This window comes from Sceloporus occidentalis, unplaced genomic scaffold (genome assembly GCF_023333645.1).
Source record: "Sceloporus occidentalis isolate IW3139 unplaced genomic scaffold, rSceOcc1.0.p SCAF_1, whole genome shotgun sequence".
NCBI lineage: Eukaryota > Metazoa > Chordata > Lepidosauria > Squamata > Phrynosomatidae > Sceloporus > Sceloporus occidentalis.
In genome coordinates, this window is record NW_028316981.1 from 80005712 (window position 1) to 80028549 (window position 22838).

The 22838-nt window shown below is 41.6% G+C and overlaps 1 protein-coding gene across 2 annotated transcripts in view; it reads right to left on the reverse strand.

Annotated features, from left to right (window-relative positions):
• Positions 1-22838, reverse strand: part of NSD1 (nuclear receptor binding SET domain protein 1) — a 111901-nt gene that overhangs the window by 16704 nt on the left and 72359 nt on the right. For both annotated transcript variants that reach the window (XM_089527191.1, XM_089527198.1), the window contains exons 10-18: positions 21601-21719; positions 19287-19430; positions 17668-17791; positions 17356-17556; positions 17003-17182; positions 15185-15341; positions 14647-14852; positions 9745-9857; positions 8346-8615 (exon numbers count right to left, since the gene is read on the reverse strand). In XM_089527191.1, coding sequence (XP_089383317.1) covers positions 8346-8615; positions 9745-9857; positions 14647-14852; positions 15185-15341; positions 17003-17182; positions 17356-17556; positions 17668-17791; positions 19287-19430; positions 21601-21719 — 1514 coding nt within the window. The remainder of the gene's footprint in view (positions 1-8345; positions 8616-9744; positions 9858-14646; positions 14853-15184; positions 15342-17002; positions 17183-17355; positions 17557-17667; positions 17792-19286; positions 19431-21600; positions 21720-22838) is intronic.

The window sequence follows — 22838 nt, forward strand, 5'->3', positions numbered from 1 at the left end:
TAGAAGCCTTGATATTAGCCTCGACCAGGAAATGGTCCGTCCATGACAAGGGAGAGACATTAGAAACCTCTGCCCACGGCGTCTCCATATCCATACAGAAGAAAACATCAAGTGTATTACCAGCTGAATGTGTAGGTCCTGAGACTAATTGGGACAGGCCCATGGCTGTCATGGTAGCCATGAACTCCCGAGCCGCACCAGTTGGATCACGACTGGTCTCGAAAGGGATGTTGAGTCCCCCAAGATTAAAAGTCTAGGGGACTCCAACACCAGTTCCGAGACCAGCCGTGTCAGCTCGGTCAGGGAGTCTGTTAGCACACGGGTGGCCGGTAGACCAACAAAATCCCCAAACTGTCCTTGTCCTTCAGGGTCAGGTAAATACACTCAATGTAATCTGTCTGACGTAAATGGTTCCTGGTCAAGGAAAGGGTGTTCTTATGGATCAAGGCAACACCCCCCCCCTCGCCTACCTAACCTGCACTGATCCTTAACTGAGTACCCAGCTGGGAGGGCCTGAGTCCACACTGCTTCGCTTTCAGGCCCAAGCCAGGTCTCAGTAATGCATGCCAGGTCACAACACTTTTCCTCCAACAAATCATACAAGATATGAATCTTGTTCTTTACAGACCTGGCATTGCACAGGAGCAGAGACAGGGTTTGTGGTACAGTTGGACTGACCCACAGATCTTTTTGGCTAGGAGAGAGGATGGAAGGAGGGATAGATATTACGCATCGATCCCGCCTTCCCTTCCGAAATGACTCCACTCTCCTAACGCTATATCTCCCCCTGCCCCATACTACTCTAATAGGAGCTCCATACAACACAGAACAATCCACCATCCCCTCGCCCAGCTGTCCACCATCCATGGCCCAATAATCCCCACAGAGCAATGTAACAAAGCTGCAGCAGAGGAAGACAACCCTACACGTCATTCCTCTGCTGCGCACACAGCAAATCAGGACCTGCCTCAAGCCCGCCTGCGATGGTGCGCAGGTGCGCAGGTGCGAACAAAGTCTGTTGGCTGCCAAGTCCCTGGACAAATGCGCAGCTGCGCAAGTTCTTCGCTACCCAAGAAGCAGCCCGGCAACAGCAGCAAACAACGGCGTCCCTCAGGGCCTTGGAGGGGGCAGGACGAGAAGGTTTACCCACAGGTAGGCTTTATGGCGTGCCCCTCTCACCGGCACGCCCCTCCCCACCTTCCCCTCAGGTGTTTCTGGTCCCTCGGTTAGCCGGAATGCTGCGAACAAAGTCCGTTGGCTGCCGAGTCCCTGGACAAATGCGCAGCTGCGCAAGTTCTTCGCTGCCCAAGGAGCAGCCCGGCAACAGCAGCAAACAACGGCGTCCAGTTAATTAGAGCACTTCTCTACAAAAGATTCAGCTGGTGCAGCATACAAGCAAAAGGGTGACACTCTCTATTTGAGGGGGCTGGGCAGTCTGTACCTATCACCAACTCTGCAATGGCTATACTAATGACTTATTTCCTCCCAAGCTCCAAGTTCTGGTCTTAATATTATCCGACAGTGTCCATTTGTTTCATCTGTATATTTGCTTAGAAGTACACTCAAAACCACAAGGTTGCGAGTTCAAGACCAGCAAAAGGGCCCAAGCTCGACTCAGGCTTGCATTCTTCCGAGGTTGCTAAAATGAGTACCCAGACTGTTGGGGGCAAATTAGCTTACTTGCTAATTAGCTTACTTGATGTTCACCGCTATGATCTTTGGAATAGCGGTATATAAATAAAACAAATTATTATTATTATTACACTCCAGCTTTTGAATATGTTTATTCGTACCATTTTATGAACTTATTTTAGCCGTAAGATCAGCATCACAGGCTATTGCTTTCTAGGTTTCCATTCAGAAGTTGGGTCCTGTGGGACACTTTCAGTGCTGGTCAATCATCTATAGAACTCCCTCCTCTAAGAAATCTAGCAAATCAAGCACCTGAGATATATAACTTAAATAAATAATAAAACTTTTATTTATATCCCGCTCTTCTACCATAAGGCAATCAGAGTGTCTTACAGTATAAAAACATCCGATACAAAACACAATATATCATAACCCCCTCTCTTAAAAAAGAATTAAACATATTACTATTAAAATCACTCTATTAAATAAACTGTTAAAACCAATAACAACAGACGAGTAGTGGCATAATATAAAATATGCAGCATATGTGGGGGTTCTTTCATGCTGCTGAAAGAGATCCATCTTAATAGCTTTTTTGAAGCTATCCAGTTTGGTGATTTGATGGATCTCATCTGGCAAATTGTTCCACAATCTGGGAGTGGTTGCGGAGAATGTCCTATGGGAGGTTGTAGCCAGTTTGGCCTTTTTTGGCTGCAATAAATTCCTCCCAGAGGACCTGAGAGTGTAGGGTGGATTATATGGAAGTAGGCGATCCTTTAGATAGGTTGGACCCAAGCCATGTAGGGCTTTAAAGGTGATAACCAACACCTTGTACTGTGCCTGGAAGCCAATAGGCAGCCAGTGGAGTGACTTTAAGATGGGTGTTATGTGGTCACTCTTAGATTTTCCGGTGACCAGCCTGGCTGCCATATTTTGAATGAATGAATGAATGAAGGTTTATTTATATACCGCCGTTCCAATGATCACGGCGGTTAACAATAATAACAAAAACAATAACAATACATTATATAACATAGGAACCCCCCAAGATAAAACCATACAACATCATAAAAGCCATCATTCATTCCTAACTTAAAACCAATAAAAACATCAATAAAACCCCCTAGCTAAAACACGATCAGACATCATTACAGGAGCAGATCACAATTCAAGACATGGTAGGGAAAGCTTGCCGAAACAAATGGGTCTTCAAATTCTTCTTAAAGGACTCAAGGGAGAGGGCTGAGCGGAGCTCGATAGGGAGAGAGTTCCAGTACTGCGGGGCAGCGACCGAAAAAGCCCTCTGCGCAGTTATTACAAATCTCGTCACAGGAACTCGCAGAAGTTGTCTCCCTCCTGACCTGAGAGTGCGGGGCGGATTATATGGGGAGAGGCGGTCCTCCAAGTACTCTGGGCCCAAGCCATTTAGGGCTTTATAGGTCGTGACCAACACCTTGTATTGCGCCCGGAAGCGAATAGGCAGCCAATGCAGATCTTTCAAGATAGATGTTATGTGGCTGACCCTGGAAGAACCAGTGACCAGCCTGGCTGCCATATTCTGAACCAACTGAAGCTTCCGGGTTTGGTACAAGGGTTGCCCCATGTAGAGCGCATTACAGAAATCAAGTCGAGAGGTTACCAGCGCATGTACCACTGTTTCAAGGCTCCCCCGGTCCAGGTAGGGTCGCAGCTGGCGTATCAGCCGAAGCTGGTAGCAGGTGCCCTTAACTGTCGCATCCACCTGAGGAGTCAAGTGAAGCGACGAGTCAAGAAGCACCCCCAAGCTGCGAACTGTGTCCTTCACGGGGAGCGTGACCCCGTTCAGGACAGGTGGACAAACCTCCTTCCCGGGACCAGGGGAACCTATCACTAGTACTTCCGTTTTGTACTAATTGAAGCTTCCGACCTAAGCACAAGGGTAGCCCCATGTAGAGTGCATTACAGAAATCAAGTTGTGAGGTTACCAGAGCATGTACTACAGTTTCAAGGTCCCTTACTTTCAGGAAAGGGCGCAGCTGGCCTATCAGCTGAAGCTGATAACAGGCACTGCTGACCGTTGCATTCACTTGATTTGTCATGTGAAGTGATGGATCTAGGAGCAACCCCCAGACTGCGAACACAGTCCTTTGAGGAGAGCATGACCCCATCCAGGACTGGAGGTTGCAACCCAATACCTGGTTTGGGGGCCCCTACTGTAAGTACCTCTGTTTTGTCTGGATTCAACTTGAGTTTGTTTTTCCTTATCCAATCCATTATTGCTTCAGGACACTGACTGAGAGGAGAAATACCATCTGTTGTCTGAGTTGCTGACCGGGACATGGAGAAATATATTTGGGTGTCATCAGCATACTGATAACACCCCGCCCCATGTCTACGGATGATTTCTCCTAGTGGCTTCATATATATACTCATCCCTCCATATTTGCGAATTTGATATTTGCGGATTTGATTATTCACGGATTTGATTAATATATTCTCTCTAGGAATATCTAGGTCCTCCAGTGCAACTCCTATGGTCAAGTTTAACTAAAAGTTGCACTGAAAGACCCAGAGATTCCTAGAGAGAATACTCTACTAGGAATTTGTAGCTCCTCCAGTGCAGTTCTATGGTCAGTGTCTGTTGGATGTTGACCACAGAGAAGCACTGGAGGACCTAGAGATTCCTAGAGAGGTGTCCTCAGGTAAAAACATGGTGTTTTTGTTATTTGCAGTTTTTCCATATTCACGGGGGTCTTGTGCCCCTAACCCTAGTGAATACGGAGGGACAAGTGTATACTGAATAGCATTGGGGACAGGATGGTACCTTGAGGGATGCCACATTTAAGCTCCACTTTTGAGGAGTGGCAGTCCCCGAGCATCACCCTCTGGAATCTGCCTGAGAGGAAGGACCGAAACCATTGCAATGCAGTGCCTCCAATTCCTAACTCTCAGGCGTTCCAAGAGGATGTTGTGGTCTATCGTGTCAAAAGCTGTTGAGAAGACCAGAAGCACCAACAGGGTCACGCTTCCTCTGTCGATGAAATGAAATTCTTTATTATGGTCAAAGACCAGCATCAATATAAGATATAATATAGGAAAATAAAATAATACACATAAAAAGATTGCTTGGGATAAAAATCTGCCAACTAAAAATGTAAATAATTTGTTTCTGTAACCTTTAAGATTGCTTCAATTAAAATAAAATAAACCTTTATGGGCTTCCGCCCTTAAGAAATAATAAAAGTAGATTAGCGATATCAGATTTTTACCAGACATGCAGTACCAGACATGACACAATATTATGTATTTAACTTTGATCAGTTGTTCTTTTCCTACAAGTGATTGCTAATGCAGAAAATTATGCCACTTTATAAGTTATATTTGAGTTCCAGTCTGTCGATGCGTAGACAAAGGTCATCAGCTAGAGCAACCATGGCAGTCTCCACCCCATATCCTGTCCTGAAGCACGTTTGAAATGGATCCAGATAATCGGTTTCTGCCAAGTTGACTTGGAGTTGAAGGGCCACAGCCCTCTCGATCACCTTCTCAAAAATGGCAGATGGGAAACAGGCCTATAGTTTTTCATATCCAGGAGGTCCAGGGAAGGTTTTTTTCAGGAGCAGCCTAATGACCACCTCCTTTAAACAAGCTGGAACACAACCTTCCCTAAAGGATGCATTGTTGACACTTCTGAGAATTGTCATCAAGGCATCACCCCCCCGGACGGCCAACCATGATAGGCAGGGATCAAGGAGGCATGTCATCTTCTTCACCTTTCCAAGGATCTTGTCCACGTCATCAGTATTCACAAGCTCGAATTGATCCAGTTTAATCTCAATAACGGGTTAAGTATACGCCTCATCAGTTGATTCTTTTGTAATCCCAGCGTCCAAGTCGGCTCTTATCTGAGAGATTTTATCTGCGAAGTAGTTGTTAAAAGCATCACAGAAGGCTGTTGTTGGGTTAAGTAAAGGGTTCTGCACAGGTGAAACCTGTGTCAGTTCCCTCACCACCCTAAACAGCTTTGCTGGACGGGACTCCGCAGATACGATACATGCAAAGGAGAATGATATCCGCACAGCATGTATTGCCTTTCTATAGGAACAAAGAAATTTCCTATGGCGAGTTCTGCCAGATAAGTCGAATGTTGTGCCAGACATGCTCAGTTGTCGTCCAACCCGCTTCATTTTCCTCAGATCTTCCGCATACCATAGTTGGCTGTTAGAAGCAGGTTGGAAAATACGCTTGGGAGCAACTGTGTTGATAGCCTTGACAAGATCGGTATTCCAGGTATTGACCAAAACTTTGACAGAATCACCACTGTTACTAACCAAAGAACCCTCTAAGGCTTTCTGGAATCCAGCTGGTTTCATTAACCTTCAAGGATGGACCATTCCAATGGGTCCTCCACACAATCCCCCCAACAGGGCGGACTATGGCTCTTAGTTCAGCCTTGACCAGGAGATGATCCGTCCACGATAGTGCAGTGGTACTAATTCTCTCTGCCCACAGATATTCCTGCTCCGTACTGAAGACTGCATCAAGGGTATGACCCGTGCAATGCGTTGGCCTGATGACCAATTGGGATAGGCCCATGCCTGTCATGGATTCCATGAACTCCCGAGCCGCACCTGTTAAACTGGTCTTGAGTGGGATGTTGAAGTCACCCAGAATTAGAAGTCTGGGTGACTCCAACAGCAACTCCGTGACCAGCTGCATCAGCCTGGATAGGGAGTCTGTTCAGCAACGGGGTGGACGGCATACCAACAGAATCCCTATAATATCCCTGGTCTTCAGGCTTAGGTACATATATTCGAAGTAGTCTGTTTTCCGGATTGGTATCCTGGTCAAGGTGAGATTATCTTTGTAGACCAGAGCCACTCCGCCCCCTCGCCCACTTTCCCTTACCTGCTCACTAATGGAGTACTCGGCTGGGAGAGCTTGATTCCAAGTGATGGCACTATCATCCCCCAGCCAGGTTTCGGTAAAACAAGCCAGGTCGGCTTTCTCATCCACAAGGAGATAGTGGATGATGTGAGTTTTATTCTTTTAAGAATCACATCATCCACAATCTCCTTGTGGATGAGGAAGCCGACCTGGCTTGTTTTCAGAGACCTGGTTGGGGGATGATAGCGCCATCACTTGGAATCAAGCTCTCCCAGCCAGGTACTCTGTTAGTGAGCAGATAAGGGAAAGTGAGCGAGGAGGTGGAGTGGCTCTGGTACTGTAAACTTGTACTGTAAAGGGTAAAGTAAAGGCTAACATTTTCTTTCATTTAATAATCAACTCAATCTGAATTACAGTATGTCCACGTCATACACGGACACGCCATATGTGGCTTTCAGCTTACACTGAAAGCCATGTGCAGGGAAAAGCAACAGCATGTGTGCCTATGGCACGTGCACTGCGCCGCACCATGTGCATGAGCCCCATTGTTTTCAATGGGGCTCGAGCATTCACATAATTTCCCTTACGTGGGCTGGTGGTGTGGTGGTCCACAACGGATCCCCTGCATAAGGTAATGGGGCGGGGGTGGGGCTTGAAAAATAATTTAAGTGACAGTTTTGATGTAGGAACATGTGGTTATCAGCAATGGTCCACCACAGTTCTTTGTGTCTCTTTCTTAAAATGCAGGATGTGTGTGATAAACCCTGGTTCTTCAAGGATTTTGAGGAGGATGAAAACATGTACTATTAATCTTCAAACATCTGGACACATATTGATCTTATTGAGTTCTTGTTAAAAATTTTCAAGGTTCAACTGACACAGGATCCAATTGCTATATGAGTGGAAAGAGACTACCATTTACAATGCCAATAGGAAAAAAACTCTTATCACAAGTCTATGTATATACAGTGGACCCTTGTTATAAGCTGGGGGTAGGTTCCAAGATCCCCCATGTATAACAAAAAAGTCTCATTAAATATAATGACATAGCAAAATGGCGTCCCTTATAAAAATGGAAAATCAAGGTTTGATATTTGAAATTTATACTTTTTTGGAACATTTTCAAACTGTGAATGCTTGAATCTCTGTATAAAAATCTGCGTATAAGAAGGGCCGACTGTACCACAGGAAAGTTGGTTTATGCATTTTCTTTATATATATCTGGTGATTAAATGTGCATAAATCTCAATTATGGATGTTAAAACGCTTTTGATGTTGCAGAGCGCATGAGGCAATACGTCAACGTTTGGCACCAGAATTTCCACCTTCATGACTGTAGTCAGCAGCTTGTGAGCTGGAGAAACACCTCTCCCTTCCTCAATGAGCAAAGAGACACTGTAAATTTCTCTAGATGAGGCTTTTATTCTCAGAAGTTCCACTGTGTACAACAATATATACATCGACACCATCCACCATCCACACTAGTAACAACCCACTCGGAGTAAAATGCTTGTCACTACTCTAGCAAAGACTCCGTGAGGCCTACTAGGCCTTGCCTCTCCCTCTGGCGCCACAAAGGATCCAGCTACTGTGCCTGAGGGACTTCTCAGACTGGCAGCATCCTACAGGACTTTACAGCACTTGCTGACTATCTTTTTGATACCGCTTCCTGTTTAAATGCCTAATCATTATGGCTCCCAGTAATCCTTTAATGCCTGGTTCCTATTAAAACCCACATTGTATATTTTCCTTGTGACTCTATATCCCAACAATGGAATATGTGAGGAGTGGACCATTAAATACTTATTCTTGGGAGAGGTGTATTAAGATAGCAAAGCAGACCATACCTTTTTAATGTCTCTTTTGGCTTGCAAACCCCAGCCTCGTGCAAGAGTACGGAAGATTTCTACTTCAGGATACTGCCTCTTGGTAAAACACTGGTTTTGGCAGCGTTCCCCAGCTGGACAGACAGCAGGATGACACTCATAGAGCAGCATGCGATTGATACACTCTGAGTCTAGACCACAGGGGTTCTCATCTGTTGGCTTGCAGTTGCAGCGAGGTATTTCAGACAAGTCTGCTGTGAAGATCTGCACTTTGCCTATAGGTCGGTTTACCTTTAAATACAATACAAGTGAATCAGTTAGTCTAAGCAATCAATTGGTTTCAGTGAGACCATCGAGAAATTTCTGAAATCCCACCTATGTACACAGAAATTAAGAAACAACTTTTACTACATTAATGGATAAGAAAACCCTGTTGGAATTGATCAATGTTTCACCTGTATGCATACCACAACATCTATACTATTTACAGGAGCTTCAGCTCTTCTGCTATCACCACCACTATACAGAGTTAATGTGATCCTAGATCACATACAGCTGTAGTGGCTCTCACCCTCTTTGGGTGATGCAAAGAGATGATAGAAATAACATGCATCTTTACTGAGCCTTGAGGCTGCCTTTCTCTGAAAAACAATTTATGTACCACTGCTATGAGTCAGCACTGAGCTGAATTTAATATAGCCAACAGCTGATCTATCAGGAAGAGCAATGCAAACAGTTTGGGAATCCACTTGGATGGATCACTTAAATGCCACATTGGAATGGATAAAATATTCCACTGTATAGATTATAAGTGTTGGAACTTCAGCCATGTGGTTATGTACTGAAATATAAAAAAGAAATGGGCAAATGGAGTGAATAAACATGGTTAATTATCAAAGACATAGCCATGTTAGTCTGGATCTGTATGCAAAGGGATCAAGCAGTATATTGTAGTTGTATTTTAATTATTTTCATAGAATGTACGCCATAGGCAGGTTTATTTTATCTATTTTAATTGATGTACAGCACTGTGCAATTTTACAGCGTTATCTAAATAAAGCTTAATAATAATAATAATAATAATAATAATAATAATAATAATAATATATCTGAGACTAACTGAAAGGAAGAAAAAAGTTGGTAGCATAAGCTTTCATAGGCTTAAGTCTGTATCTGAAGAAGTACAAATGTAAGTCTATGAAAGTTTCTGCTAGCAACTTCTTTTTTTCTATCAATCTTGCAGCACCTTTGATTAATTAATCATGCAAAGGGATCTTGTAGCAAAAGATCCCGTTGCATGATTAATTAGTGGGATTGGTGCTTTAGCTAAAGCCAAGGCTAGTGGAGAGCATATGATTTCACAACTCACTGTCTTAACCAAGTTAACAGACCGCCATTGGATGTCACCTTGCATTCTCACCTTAATATGTTTGTAAGGAGGGGGCTTTTTATCATTCTTTTTGTCCTCCTGCAGCTGTCTCAGTTCCTTCTGTGCCTTTAGCTCTTCAAATCTCACAGCAGCTTCCTGCAGGGCTAAGTTAAGAACATGTTCACATTATAATGTTACAGAAATTCAGCTATTTGCATACACCTCACTAGTGACTGTAGTATTGTGGTCAGCACACATTTGCATAAAGGATTTTATGTGAAGCTGGATATTTGTGGGCAGAAAGGGCAACAGCAGCCAGGAGGGGGACAAATCCTAACCATACAGAATGTCACCTTTTTGCCCCTACCAAATCTGCATTCCCAACACAGACAATGGAAAAGGGCTAGAAGAGGGAGGTTTGGTAAATGGCACATGTTACATGGCTTCAAGAGAGGTATACAACTGTATGAACTGTTTTAATGGGTTCACTTATATCATTTTTTAAAGGAACAAATGTTAGCTACTTTATAATATTGTTATGCATAAAATGGAACAATCCATACTTTGTTGTTAGCTGCCTTCAAATGCACTTCAATTTATGATGACCCTATGAATAACATAACATCCTTGATTGTGTCTATCCATCAGGAATACAGTCTTCCTCTTTTCATACTGGTTTCTATCTTATCAAGAATTATCATCTTTTCTAGGGAGTCATCTCTTCTTATGATATGGCGAAAGTACAACAGTCTCAGTTTAGTTATCTTGGCTTCTATGGAGACCTCAGATTTGATTTGATCTAGGACCCATAGACATGTCTTTTCTCTAGCACCACATTTCAAATGAGGTGACTGTCTTCCTATCTGCTTTCTTTCGCTGTACAGCTTTCATAACCATACATAGAAATGAGAGGTACAGTGGCATTGACAATCCAATCTTTATATTAAATGATATATTTTTACATTTCAGGATCTTGTAGTTTCTTCATAGATGCCTTTCCAAGTACTAGTTTTCTTCTGATTTCTTGACTGCAGTGACTGAACCAAGGTATAGAAATCTTTTAGCTATTTTAATATCTTCATCACCTACTTTAAAGTTATGTAAGTATACTCAGCCCTACAGATTCCTTATCCATGGATTCAACCATCCATAGTTGGAAAATATTCAAAATATACTGTATTTTCTGGCGTATAAGACTACTTTTTAACCCAGGAAAATCTTCTCAAAAGTCAGGGGTCGTCTTATACACCAGGTGTTGTCTTATAGGGCATGTGCTGAAATTTCCAAGCCAGACTGGGAGAATCTGCAGTCGCCACATATGGTGGAGGGAGTTAAAAAACGGCCATGGTTGCATCCCCACCATATGCAGTGACCATATGAAAGCAGCAAGGGAGGCACTGTACAAGTAGGGTAAAAGAAAATCCACTCACTAGGATTCGTGGAAAGAAATGACTTAACGCGGTCCTGATGATGAGGTGAGGGGGTGTCTCACCGAGAAGGTGTAAGTGAAGGTCGGAGCAAGCTGCAGGCGTTCAGAACACCTGAGGTATGGGAAAAGAGCTGTGTTTGCACTACCGCTCTGATAGTCTTGGAGACAGGGAGGGCTGGGCAGGCAGGGAGAGCTGACCAATCCAACCAGGCTTTGTATACAACAAGTTTTCCTGCTAAGTACCTGCATGTCATAATCATTTGAATGAAAATTACCATATTGAAATCAAATCTTACATTTATTAAATTTTTATTTGGTGTGCATTGGAAGAGGGGTAGTCTTATACGGCAAGTATATCCCAAACTCTATATTTTAACTAGAAAAGTTGGGGGTCATCTTATGCACTGGAAAATAAAAAGCAAACCTTGATTTTGCCATTTCATATAAGGGACATCATTGAGCATTCACAGATTTTGGTATTCATGGGTGGTCCTGGAACCAAATCCCAGCAGATAGTAAGGGACCACTGTAATCTGTGGTCATTATTTTTAGATTCTTAAGATTCACCTGTAAATATGCCTTTGCACTTTCTTCCTTGACTTTGTTCAATAATTGTTCCACTGATTTTCTTTTGAAGTTCTTTGGTACACTTGATTATCCAGAATATGTTTGCAATTTGAGTCCTAATGTCTCTTCTTTTCCTGTATCCAACTTGGTCATCTGAAATTTCTTGCTCCATATATGGTAAATCTTTGTTGTAGAATTTTGAGCATTACTTTGCTTGTATGGAAAATTAAAGTGATGGTTCTGTGAATACTGCAATCCCTGGTTTCCCCTTTCTTGCAGACTGGAATGTATATTGAATGTTTCCAATCTTAAGGTCATCATTTTGTTTTCCATATTTGTTGACAGATTTTAGTTAGAACTAGAGTAGATTTCATCTCTGTAGACTGAAGCAGCACTGTTTGTAGGCCATCTGTTCCTGGTGATTTATTTCTTCCAAGGCTCTGAGTGCACTTCACTTTCTACTGGAGGTTCATCTTCATATGGTTCTTTTTCCAATTAATCAATCAGTCCTTTCATTTCTTACACACACACACACACAGAGTTCCTCGGTGTATTATTTTTGTTGTCTTTTTATTTTTACTTGGTCATGTTATGTGTTCCCCTGCTGGTCTTAGAGCACCCCCACTCTTGGTTTAAATTTACCTTTGATTTCTCAGATCTAGCAGAATAAGTCACTTGTTATTCTTTTATTTCTTATCAACTTCTATTTTTTAGCTGTGATTATTATAGTAATTCTCCTTATGGCTGTGCACAAGTCATTGAACAGTTGCATTCAGGGTTCTCATATTAATTTTTGCTTCTCTTCTGTCTTTGACTGCTTGAAGAGTTTCATCTGTCATCCAAAGAGACTTATCTTTCATTTTGGCTAAATATAGTATGTTTCTGCATTCCTTTAAGATAATGTCCCTGGCTTTAGTCCAGGGTTCATCTGGTTCCTGGTCAATCAGTCTTAATAATCCCAATCTCTCTTTTATATTGTCTTTAAATTCTATGGGGATGTTCTTCAGGTTGTATTTGGGCATGTTGGTTGGTTTAGTGCTCTTCTTTACCTTTACTCTAACTTCTGTTATTAGTAGTTAATGGCCTGTGCCAAAATCTACTCCTCATCTTGCTTTTGCTGAAAGAATGAAGCTCTTCCATCTTTTACTTCCAATTATGGAGTCTATTTGATTTCTATATTAACCATCAGGCAATATCCAAGTATGCAGTTGCTTCTTGGGTCGTTTGAAGAATGTGTTTGCAATGAGCAAATGTTTGGCCTCACAAAATTTCTAGGCCAAATTTTCCTACATTTGATTCTGTTCCATTTGCTATTTTTGCATTCCTGTCACCTATGATTAACAAGTCCTGCTTTCATGTATGATCAGTTTTCCCTGGACCCCTCCACAGAATCTTTAAATTTCTTCTTGTTTTGGCTCCATGGTTGGTGTAAGACTTTGGATTATGCTTGTATTAATGGGTTTTCCCTGACATCTTATTGACATAATTCTATCTGACATTGCATATTCTTGGGAGTGCTTTTGCTACATCACTCCTCACTATAAATGCCACCACATTTCAAAAAGATTTTCATTTCCTGAGTAAAACATAGTGTAATTGACTCGAAATGTCCCATTCCTATCTGTTCTACCTCATTCACACTGAGTATTGAAATGTTGACACAGGTTGGGTCTCCCTTATCCAAAAACACTTGAGACCAAAAGTGTTTTAGATTTTGTTGGGTTCTCTCCCCCCCCCCCCCCCCCAGATTTTGGAATATTTACATACATAACGAGATACCTTGGGACCCAAGTTCAACATGAAATTCATTTACGTTTCATATACACTTTATAGCCAGAAGTTAATTTTATACATAATATATTTTAAAGCAATACATTCAATCAGCTCAGATATTATACCAAATACACCAAACAGGCAGTCAGGCAAATCAAAGCATAGGGCTTTGATTTGTCTCTAGGTCCAGGGGCCTCTGAAGGTGGAGAAACAACTGTAATGAGTGTCTGAACATTTAGCAAAAGCCATGGTTTGCAAACTCATTTCAGACCATTTTCAGTTCTTGTTTGCCTGCCAATCACACATCATGGTGTTATTTTGGATCTCATGCCAAACCACAGTAACACTGTTATCAGTCACACGTCAGTCTAGTATCTGAAATATATCCGAATAAAATGTAACCCACCTCCAATTACCAAAACAAACAACTGTGAAGAAATAAGGGATAAATTAAACCCTCAAATAGAGAAGCCAGTAAAATTTCTAAAATACCCCACTGAAAAATGAGCAGTAGTAAAGAATGAATAAAATTTCCAAACTCAAGGTCAGAAAACTCAGACCCTGGAACAAAAAAGCCAGTGAAAGTTTCTAAAAGGGTAACAATACCGCACTAAGAATTATATAAATGTGAAAAAATCAAGACATAAAATGATATAAAACACTAGAGGCCAGACGCGTTTTGACAACTGTCTTCCTCAGTGGCCTGCAATTATTTAAAATATAATATATCTATTAAACACAATGTGTCTGCACTCAACTCAGTCTAGTATCTGGACACATCCACTTTCTCTCTAATAATCTGCTTTCCTAAAGTATGTTTTGGTTGTGATTTGATTTTCTTATGGTGAAAAGGAAGCAAGGGATAATTCTATTTTGAACTAAATCAAAACCAGATAAAATGCTATAGTGTTTTTTATTTACTAATTCATTCAGCCGTTAAGTTATGCATTCAATTATATTCTGTTTTTCTCTCAATATGGGACCCATCTTGGGAGAATATTCATGATAGTAATTTATCTTGAAGCCAAACTTACTACAGAACTCTAATGAGGCCTACTGCTCAAGTATAGCAATACCAAAACTTTTAAAAAGTATACCAACACCAAAATGTTTTGTACACAGGTTCAAAGCATGCACTGTTCCTTAATGGAGCTAGTTTGTTACCGCAGAAGGAAATGTGTTACCTTTCTTGTAAATGCCATCAACTCCCTTTGCCATTTTGTCTTTGCTGCTCACGTCTCCTTCCATATAGGGAAAGACTCGTGCCTGATGGGTCCAAAGGTAATCATTTGATCCAAAAAAGAGCACAGGGAATTCACCAATGACATGCTTCATTTTCTGGATGTTGATAGGAATGGCCCTAGGGTGGCAAATCTCAGCTGGCCACCACCTGGTGATCAAGAAAGCCAGGAAAAAGTCAGAAGTAGCTAATACACAATGTCTGTTTCCTAAATTCACTCCTCTGGAAGTTCACCACATCTGTGGGTGACAACATAATCATGACATAACAACACATTGCAGTGGTAGAAGACCTTATGTGCTCCCCCTACCAGTGTGAGGAAACAGCAGCGATGACAAGAAGCACTCATGTAAAGAAATGGATGTCCATATAATTTCAAACAGACATTACCACAGCAAAAATGTGCAGAATCAAACTTTCCCAAAAAACAATGACTGAAACTTAAAAGTAAAAATAAAGAATTTGCATTCCTTCATGCTCACCTGTAACGCCCCACTTTCACCCAGACCACTTCTTTATAGTGTGGCTTCTTTCCAGCCTTGCAGTCATTGCAGTACCAGCTCCCCTCAGGCATGTCAATGTTCAGGCACTCCCGGTGGAACGCCGCAGGGCAAGATTCACAACATAACAGGCTTCCACCTGTGAGCAAACAAGGCAGGTGTTGCAAACACAGAGCAAGGAGCACCAATTCTCATCCCCCTTTGTTCCATGAAAGTGAACTGTATCTTCATTATTTTATTTATATTCTGGATTTCTCCCAACATGGGTCCTAACGCAACTTACATCAAATTAAAACAAAGTACAGTTAGAAGTTTACTAATGCAAAAGTTTAAAAAGCAATTAACTACAGTTCAGTTCAAAGCACAAAGTTGTAACAGTTTAAAATATATTGAAGACATAGTAAATAATATAAAAGCTCTGCATGCCACATGAGTTAAGAGCCAAGGTCCTGCATAAATAAAAAGTTCTTTGTCCACCAGCAGAAAGGTATCACCTAGGGGGGGCAGTGAATCTGCCATGGGAGGGAGTTCCAGAGCCTGGGAGCAGCCACCAAGAAGGCTCCCTCTTCCTATCACCAAGCCTGTTTGTGATAGTGGTGGGAGTGAGAAAAGGTCTTAAAACTCTGTCAGGCTCATATAGGAAGATATGAGTTCCACTCTTTTTGCTCAGGATGGGACATGGGCCTTAGCACTAAGTTACATATGCTAAACCTTATTTTTAGAGGCTCTGAGTCTGTCTAAGCCAGTGTAATATGTCATTGCTGAGCATAACCATACCTATTTGCATAGTGTCACACCTATAGAAGTAACTTGGAAACTTACTTTTAATAAGAATGAACAACAACAACATGCTGAAGCCATTCATAACTGAGTCCCAGGGCAATATCCTTCTAGTGCTTCATTATGAATGGCCTCAGTATTTCATTATTGCAAGCAACTTTCCAAGCTCTGCTTATATGCTCGAACATTTGTTTCTTCCAATCTGCATTCTGAGTGGCTTTTAAAAGAAGTTAAACAAATTCATGGAAGATTAAGGCTATGAGTGGCTACTTGTCATGGTGTCTTTATATTACAGTGAGTAGCATGTTACTCAGTATGAAATCCAAGCCTTGAAGTATTATGGCTTTCACATCTTCATTGTGAGTATTCCAGAAACCCTTGGAAGGACACTGTAGAAACAGGGTGCTAGATGGGGTATGTCTTTTATCTGAAACTGCAAGGCTCCTCTTAATTTTCCATTACTCTATCAACTAATGAAGAAGAAATATGTAGGACAAGTACTTTTTAAAAAAATAAAGAATGCTCTAAAATACTGTAATCTTGTTTTCTCCCAGCATCGTAATTCCATTTATCAGGGATCCCAAAATCTTTAAATTGAACTGCTAGGAACTACAATCTCTTCTTTATGTTAGTCAATGAAAGTCAGTGTGGTATAGTCACTCAGGTAACAAATATCTGAGCTATACTATAATGTGTAGTGGTTGGCTTTACAACAGCATTCACTTGTACGCTTCAAGTATGGACAAGTCCTAAGATATTTTTGCTCCGAGCTTGGAAAAGTTATTTTTGGGTCTATGATTTGCAGAATCCACTCCCAGTCAGCATGCCAGCAGCCGGGAGCTGTAGGCCAGAGAGGCCATTTTTCCAAGCTCTACCTTTGCTGTTGTTTTTCTTGTAGTCCCCACAAGCTCTAACTTTTCTACATCAGCCTGCTTTCTTCAGGGCTGTTATCCATTACTCATACTCATCCAGTAGTATGGCATTGCCTACTACACACAGACTCTGCACAGAATATATTACCTTCTGAACAGACGAAGCACCAGCTGACATTTACATGTTCATGGTTTCTGCAGCCCCTTCGAGGGGTAAAATGATTAGGGCAGATCATGCTATTGGAAGCAAGGATCACTGTCCCAGCAGCGAGGCAGAAATCATTGGAGTGGTATGCAACAGGACATCGAACACAACGCATCAAGCGGCCTAGGAGGAAAACAAATTAGAATTGTTATGAAAAGTCAGTTACATAGACTCAAGTTTTAATGAGAGGTCAACTCCACTTTTAAAATATCCAGAACAAATTCCAGACAAGATTGGTAAAGCTGAACTGGATGCAGAAAGTTAACTTCCATTATATGCATATGAAATGATCTTACCTCTAGATGCAGAGACATTTGTTGGATTAGCTGCATGACAAGTCATACATATGTGCAGGGAGCATCGGAAGCCCTTATTCTGCATGACTGTGGGGGGATACTTCTGTATACACTCTTGATGATAGTATTTCCCACATAAGGGAAGCAAGCAACGCTTCACATTTTCTCCACTGCTCTTGCATACAAAGCATGTGTGGAGTCCTAAAAGAGAGAGTAGTAAATTAGCAGAAAATAACAAAGAAAGTACGAGGGGGAGGGGGGAGCAAGCACATTGCCAGTGTGGGCTTTACACCCTGCATCCCAGTACAGTACCTGTGGAACACTCGGTGCAGATAAACTTTCCTTTGGGCATTTCTGAGAGTCCAAGGCACTCCAGGTGGAAAGCACCACAGCACTGAGCTTCACATAGCAACAATTCACCTGGCTTTTCACAGATCTGTGGGGGGAAATCCAACAGTGCATTATTGTTAAAACACTTTTGATGTTGCTACGCAGTGTGTGAGGCAACACATCAACGTTTGGCACCAGATTTTCCACCTTCGTGACTGTAGTCAGCAGCTTGTGAGCTGGAGAAACACCTCTCCCTTTCTCAATCAGCAAAGAGACACTGTAAACTTCTCTCAGATGAGGCTTTTCTTCTTAGAAGAAGTTCCACTGTGTACAACAATATATACACTGACACCATCCACACTAGTAACAACCTACTCTGAGTAAAATGCTTGTCACTACTCCAGCAAGAGCTCCGTGAGGCCTATTAGGCCTTGCCTCTCCCTCTGGCGCCACAAAGGATCAAGCCACTGTGCCTGAGGGACTTCTCAGACTGACAGCATCCTACAGGACTTTACAGCACTTGTTGAATATCTTTTTGATGCCTGTTTAAATGCCTAATCATTATGGCTCATAGTAACCCTTTTATGCCTTGTTACTATTAAAACCCATGTTGTAAATTTTCCTTGGGACTCTATATCCCAACAATTATCACAGTCTGGAAGTGATTTATTTTGCCCTACCCTTCAGCTAAAAACCATCTCAGAGAAGCTTACACACCATTAATTTGACGATTTCCTGCCCTCAGGCTTACAGTCTAAATAAGCTATAAAATGTAAGGAAAAGTGATCCTTTCAGAGGAGCAGATCAAGTCCAGCAGATGCTGGCTGTTCTTCTCTCCCTCAGAGGCCAGGGCAATGGCAGACAGAACACGGAGGGAGGGCCTCTCACCAGCCACTGGGCCAAGGCATGATGGAAATGCACCTGACTGCTTTTCAGTCCCTCAGGGGCCACAGCTGTGACAGCTGGAACATTAAAGCAATGATGACAACAAAAAATCCCCACTTGCACAGAAAACCCCCATCAAAACATTTCCCACAGAGATTCCTTTGAAAAAATGTTTTTCTACAACCTGGAAAAGTTACTTTTTGGAAATGCAACTTACAAGAATATCCCAGACAGTATGGCCACTGATGGGGAGGATCCTGGAACTTGCATTGCACAAAATAACTTTTCTAATTTTGCTTTTCTCCCAAGAATGTAGATAAATTTATGTGCAGCTCAAATTATAACATTTATGGTTTATTCATGCCTTTTCGGGATTGCCATCCATGCCTCCCCTGCAAGTCACCTTTTAGAACTGTAATTCCTACAAGACCATCCCATTCCCACTTCCTGTCAAGCTAAAAAGTATGCAGAATGACACACGTAACAACTAATGCAGACAGAAAATGTTTACATCCATGCTAACAAAAACTGAAGAGTCCCGTTGATGCAAGTTTTATTTCAGGATAAAAGAGGAAGACAACCCAAAAGATCATTGCTCTACAAAGAATTGGGGTACATTATTTCCTGTGAAGATAATCCATCCACAGGTACTCTAGCTGTTTTGGGGCATCTTCTCATATCATCGACATGCAGAACAAAGTATCTCAGATACCCACCTGACACACATTTTCCTTCAAGGCGGCCCCTCCTCCTCGCTCCCCCTGTATCTTTCTTGAAGAAGGCACTCCATGGTAATTTTCAGACCCTTCGTCGGTAATCTCCTTGGGGCTTCCAGTTGTTCCCCGAGCTGCCCTGTTCCCCTTTAAAAGGGGAAAAATGAAAATATTGGATGATCAGATTCTATTTGCAATCTACCCCCTTTCCTGGGCTGCAGTCAGTCTGGCTACAAAGCACTGAGATATTCTGCCAACCTGCTTGCTGAGCTGAACGTAACGCCTCTAACCCTAATCACAATGCCTGAAGAAGGTGTTCATGCTGTGGTGCTAACTCTCCTCACAGTGTTCCACTTTAAGGTTTTGCTGAGGGAAAGAAACATTCTGAACTTTAATACAGTACAGGAAATATGACTGTTTTGCTGTTGTATAACAGTAAACCTTAGTTAAAACAGTTATATTGGAGATTCTCATAATCATCAAAAGGCCACCTTGGGATCTTGACACACAATGTAAATCCAATGCCAATAAGCACAAAATAACTTTCCTATATTTTAATCTTCTGTATTGTTTTGGAACAGGCTGGTTCATTTGTACCAGCACTTTGATCTGACCCACAGAGAAAAAAGAGCAGATTATAAACATGACCACATAATAAATACCTCAAATCTTGATTTACAGCAGATATGGGCAAATGTTTGTGGAGCAAGACCCAGACTCTTCCTTACAGCAGATACTTTCACAGCAAACTTAAATATTTTCATTTTCCACTGCAACCCTCTCAAAATGGTGAATGGAAACAACATCCCTTCACTTTCTTTTGCCATTTTAAGAGGGACTGCAGAGGAAAACAGAAGTATCTGGGGCTAGCATAAGGTTCTAGATTGCTTTTGCGGGGGTGGGGTGGGATTATTTTCATGTGTTTTCATGCATTTAGGAGGCTTTAGTCTGAGGCAGGAACTACCCAAAAATTTGTTGTTGTTGTTTAAAAACAAGGGCCACAAACATAGGGTCCAGAAGTGGTCCACAGGCAGCACTATGACTGCTTTTAACTTACAGTCTATAGTTCTTTGCAAAATTCACCACTAATTTAGCATAAATTATACACTGTGTTTACCCTCCTGTTTGTACTAAATCTTGCAAAGAAAAGTTGTGCACTCCCACTTCCAAATAACCACTGAGCACCATCCAGGAACACCCAAGAAGAAGTACTGCCAACACAACAGAGCAGAAAAGTGACCTCATTGGGTTTTTTTAATTTAAAAAATCAGCCCACACTCCTGGGAAAACTATATACTGTATATTATAGTTTACGAGCCCACTAGAGCACTGAGACCATCAAGAGATGCCGTTCTCTCCATCCCACCAACCTCTCAGTTTTGTTTGGTGGGAACAAGAGAAAAGAACTTCTCCTTGGCTGCTCCCAGGCTCTGGAACTCCCTCCCTAGAGAGGCCAGGATGGTGCCATCCCTGGACTCCTTTCGGAGGTAGATAAAAACATTCTTATGCCACTAGTTCAAACTGACATGGACTTTAAATGCTATGCAGGGTTTGTATAGAGTTTTTAATATATTTTAAATGTTAATGTGTAATGTTTTTAACTTTTTAAAATTGTTTGTTTTTTAAGGTTTGTACCTATATTTTAATCCTCTGTATTGTTTTTAACTTGCACTGTTTAAATTTTGTTGGCCACCTTCAGTCCCTATACCAAGAAAAAGGCAGAAAATAAATAAATAAATAAATAAGATGTTCAAAATGTCTGATTTTCAGCCTAAGCCCAACATTGTGGTGGTACTGTGGCATCAATGTGATGTAATTTCTTTCCCTTCTTTTCCAGCACTTAGGGCTGCAAAAAAATAGACTCCAGATGATTTTCTGGAATGCATTGGGAAAGGATGATCTCACACACACACACGCACACACACACTTCTGTTACATTTACTTTTCTGCCAGCAGAAGTCCAGTACTGGATCTTCTTCCTTCTTTTCCACATTAGAATGGAATACGACCCATTTCTTATAAGATATCCTTTCAAGTCTGTCAAATAAAATTCAGCATACTAAGGTCTAAAACTGTTTCTGACACTGCCCCAATAATATCCTAATAATGAGGCTTATACCAGTTTTTTTTTTAAAGAAAGAGACCAGTTGGGAGTGAGACTGGACAAAATTCTCCAATGTCTGCTGTGACGTCTCTTTTAAACTTTTGTTGTTGCTACTGCAACACTATCAACTATTTCTGATCTTCTCAAAAGAATGTCAGCCAAGTTTATCAAATATGATACAATTTAAAAAACAACAACCAAGTGTAGCAGTACCTCAGAGCTGGGTCTTTCTCTCACTAAACGTACACGCTTTTCTTTTTTATATGGTGCTGCAGCAAAGGTGCGCCGCTGACGCCTTCGCCTTCTCTGTTTCACAGGAATCTTTTCAGGAGCTGCAACAGGAAAAGTATGTTCCATGACAGTTCTGAAATCTCTGGCCCTCAGACTTAAAACACCAGAAGCCAACACTTTTCATCTTGTATCAAGGTATCTATAGTCAACTTTATTTCTTTTTTCTACTTAGAGAAAATGGCAGCAAACCTCTCACCAGAAAGTAAAACATACATAATAAAAATTCATATTGTTTTCATTTTATTTGTACCCAAGGAAAAAGACTTTTTTGTCTTATTATCTTATGAATACTGACAGCTGGAAGAAAATATCACTGTATTTAAGAACAGGATAGATCTTGGTATCTCTATGAATGTCACATAGCAAAAGAGCTGATGTCTAAGAAACCACCTACAAGTTTATCATCCTCATGATCATGAAGAAAAACGTGGACAGCATCAGCTGAAAATTCATAAAGTCAAGTCAAAGGAGATGCCTGGGATTTAATAATAAATAAATAAAAACTTTATTTATATACCGCCCTTCGAAACATCAGGGCGGTTAACAACAATAACAACATACATCCAATATAGATTAAAAACAATGCAATTAAAACAATAAAAGAACTTGTGCCAAATCACAAACTACTAACAGAGGGGGGGGGGGAGAGGGGGCTCTCAGGGCAAAGAATCAGGGGTAAGCCTGCTTGAAGAAGAACGTTTTCAGCCCCTTCTTAAATTGGACCAGGGAGGTTGCTGAACGGAGCTCAATGGGCAGCGAGTTCCAGAGGGTAGGGGCCGAGGTGGAAAAGGCCCTTCTGGTGGTATTAACTAATCTAGCCTCCGGAACTCTTAACAAGTGCTGCCCGGTGGATCTGAGTGTGCGGGGAGGATTGTACGGAGAGAGGCGGTCCTTTAAGTACTCTGGGCCCAAGCCATTTAGGGCTTTATAGGTTATAACCAACACCTTGTATTGCGCCCGGAAGCGAATAGGCAGCCAATGTAGGTCTTTTAAGACCGGTGTTATATGACTGGTCCTAGGTATGTTAGTGACCAGTCTTGCTGCCATATTTTGCACTAATTGCAGCTTCCGGGTATGAACAGTAATTTGTTCCTCTCCTTCTGATAACCAGTCTTTTGGCCAGATCCATCCCTCAGATTTTTAGATTTGGGAATGCTCTT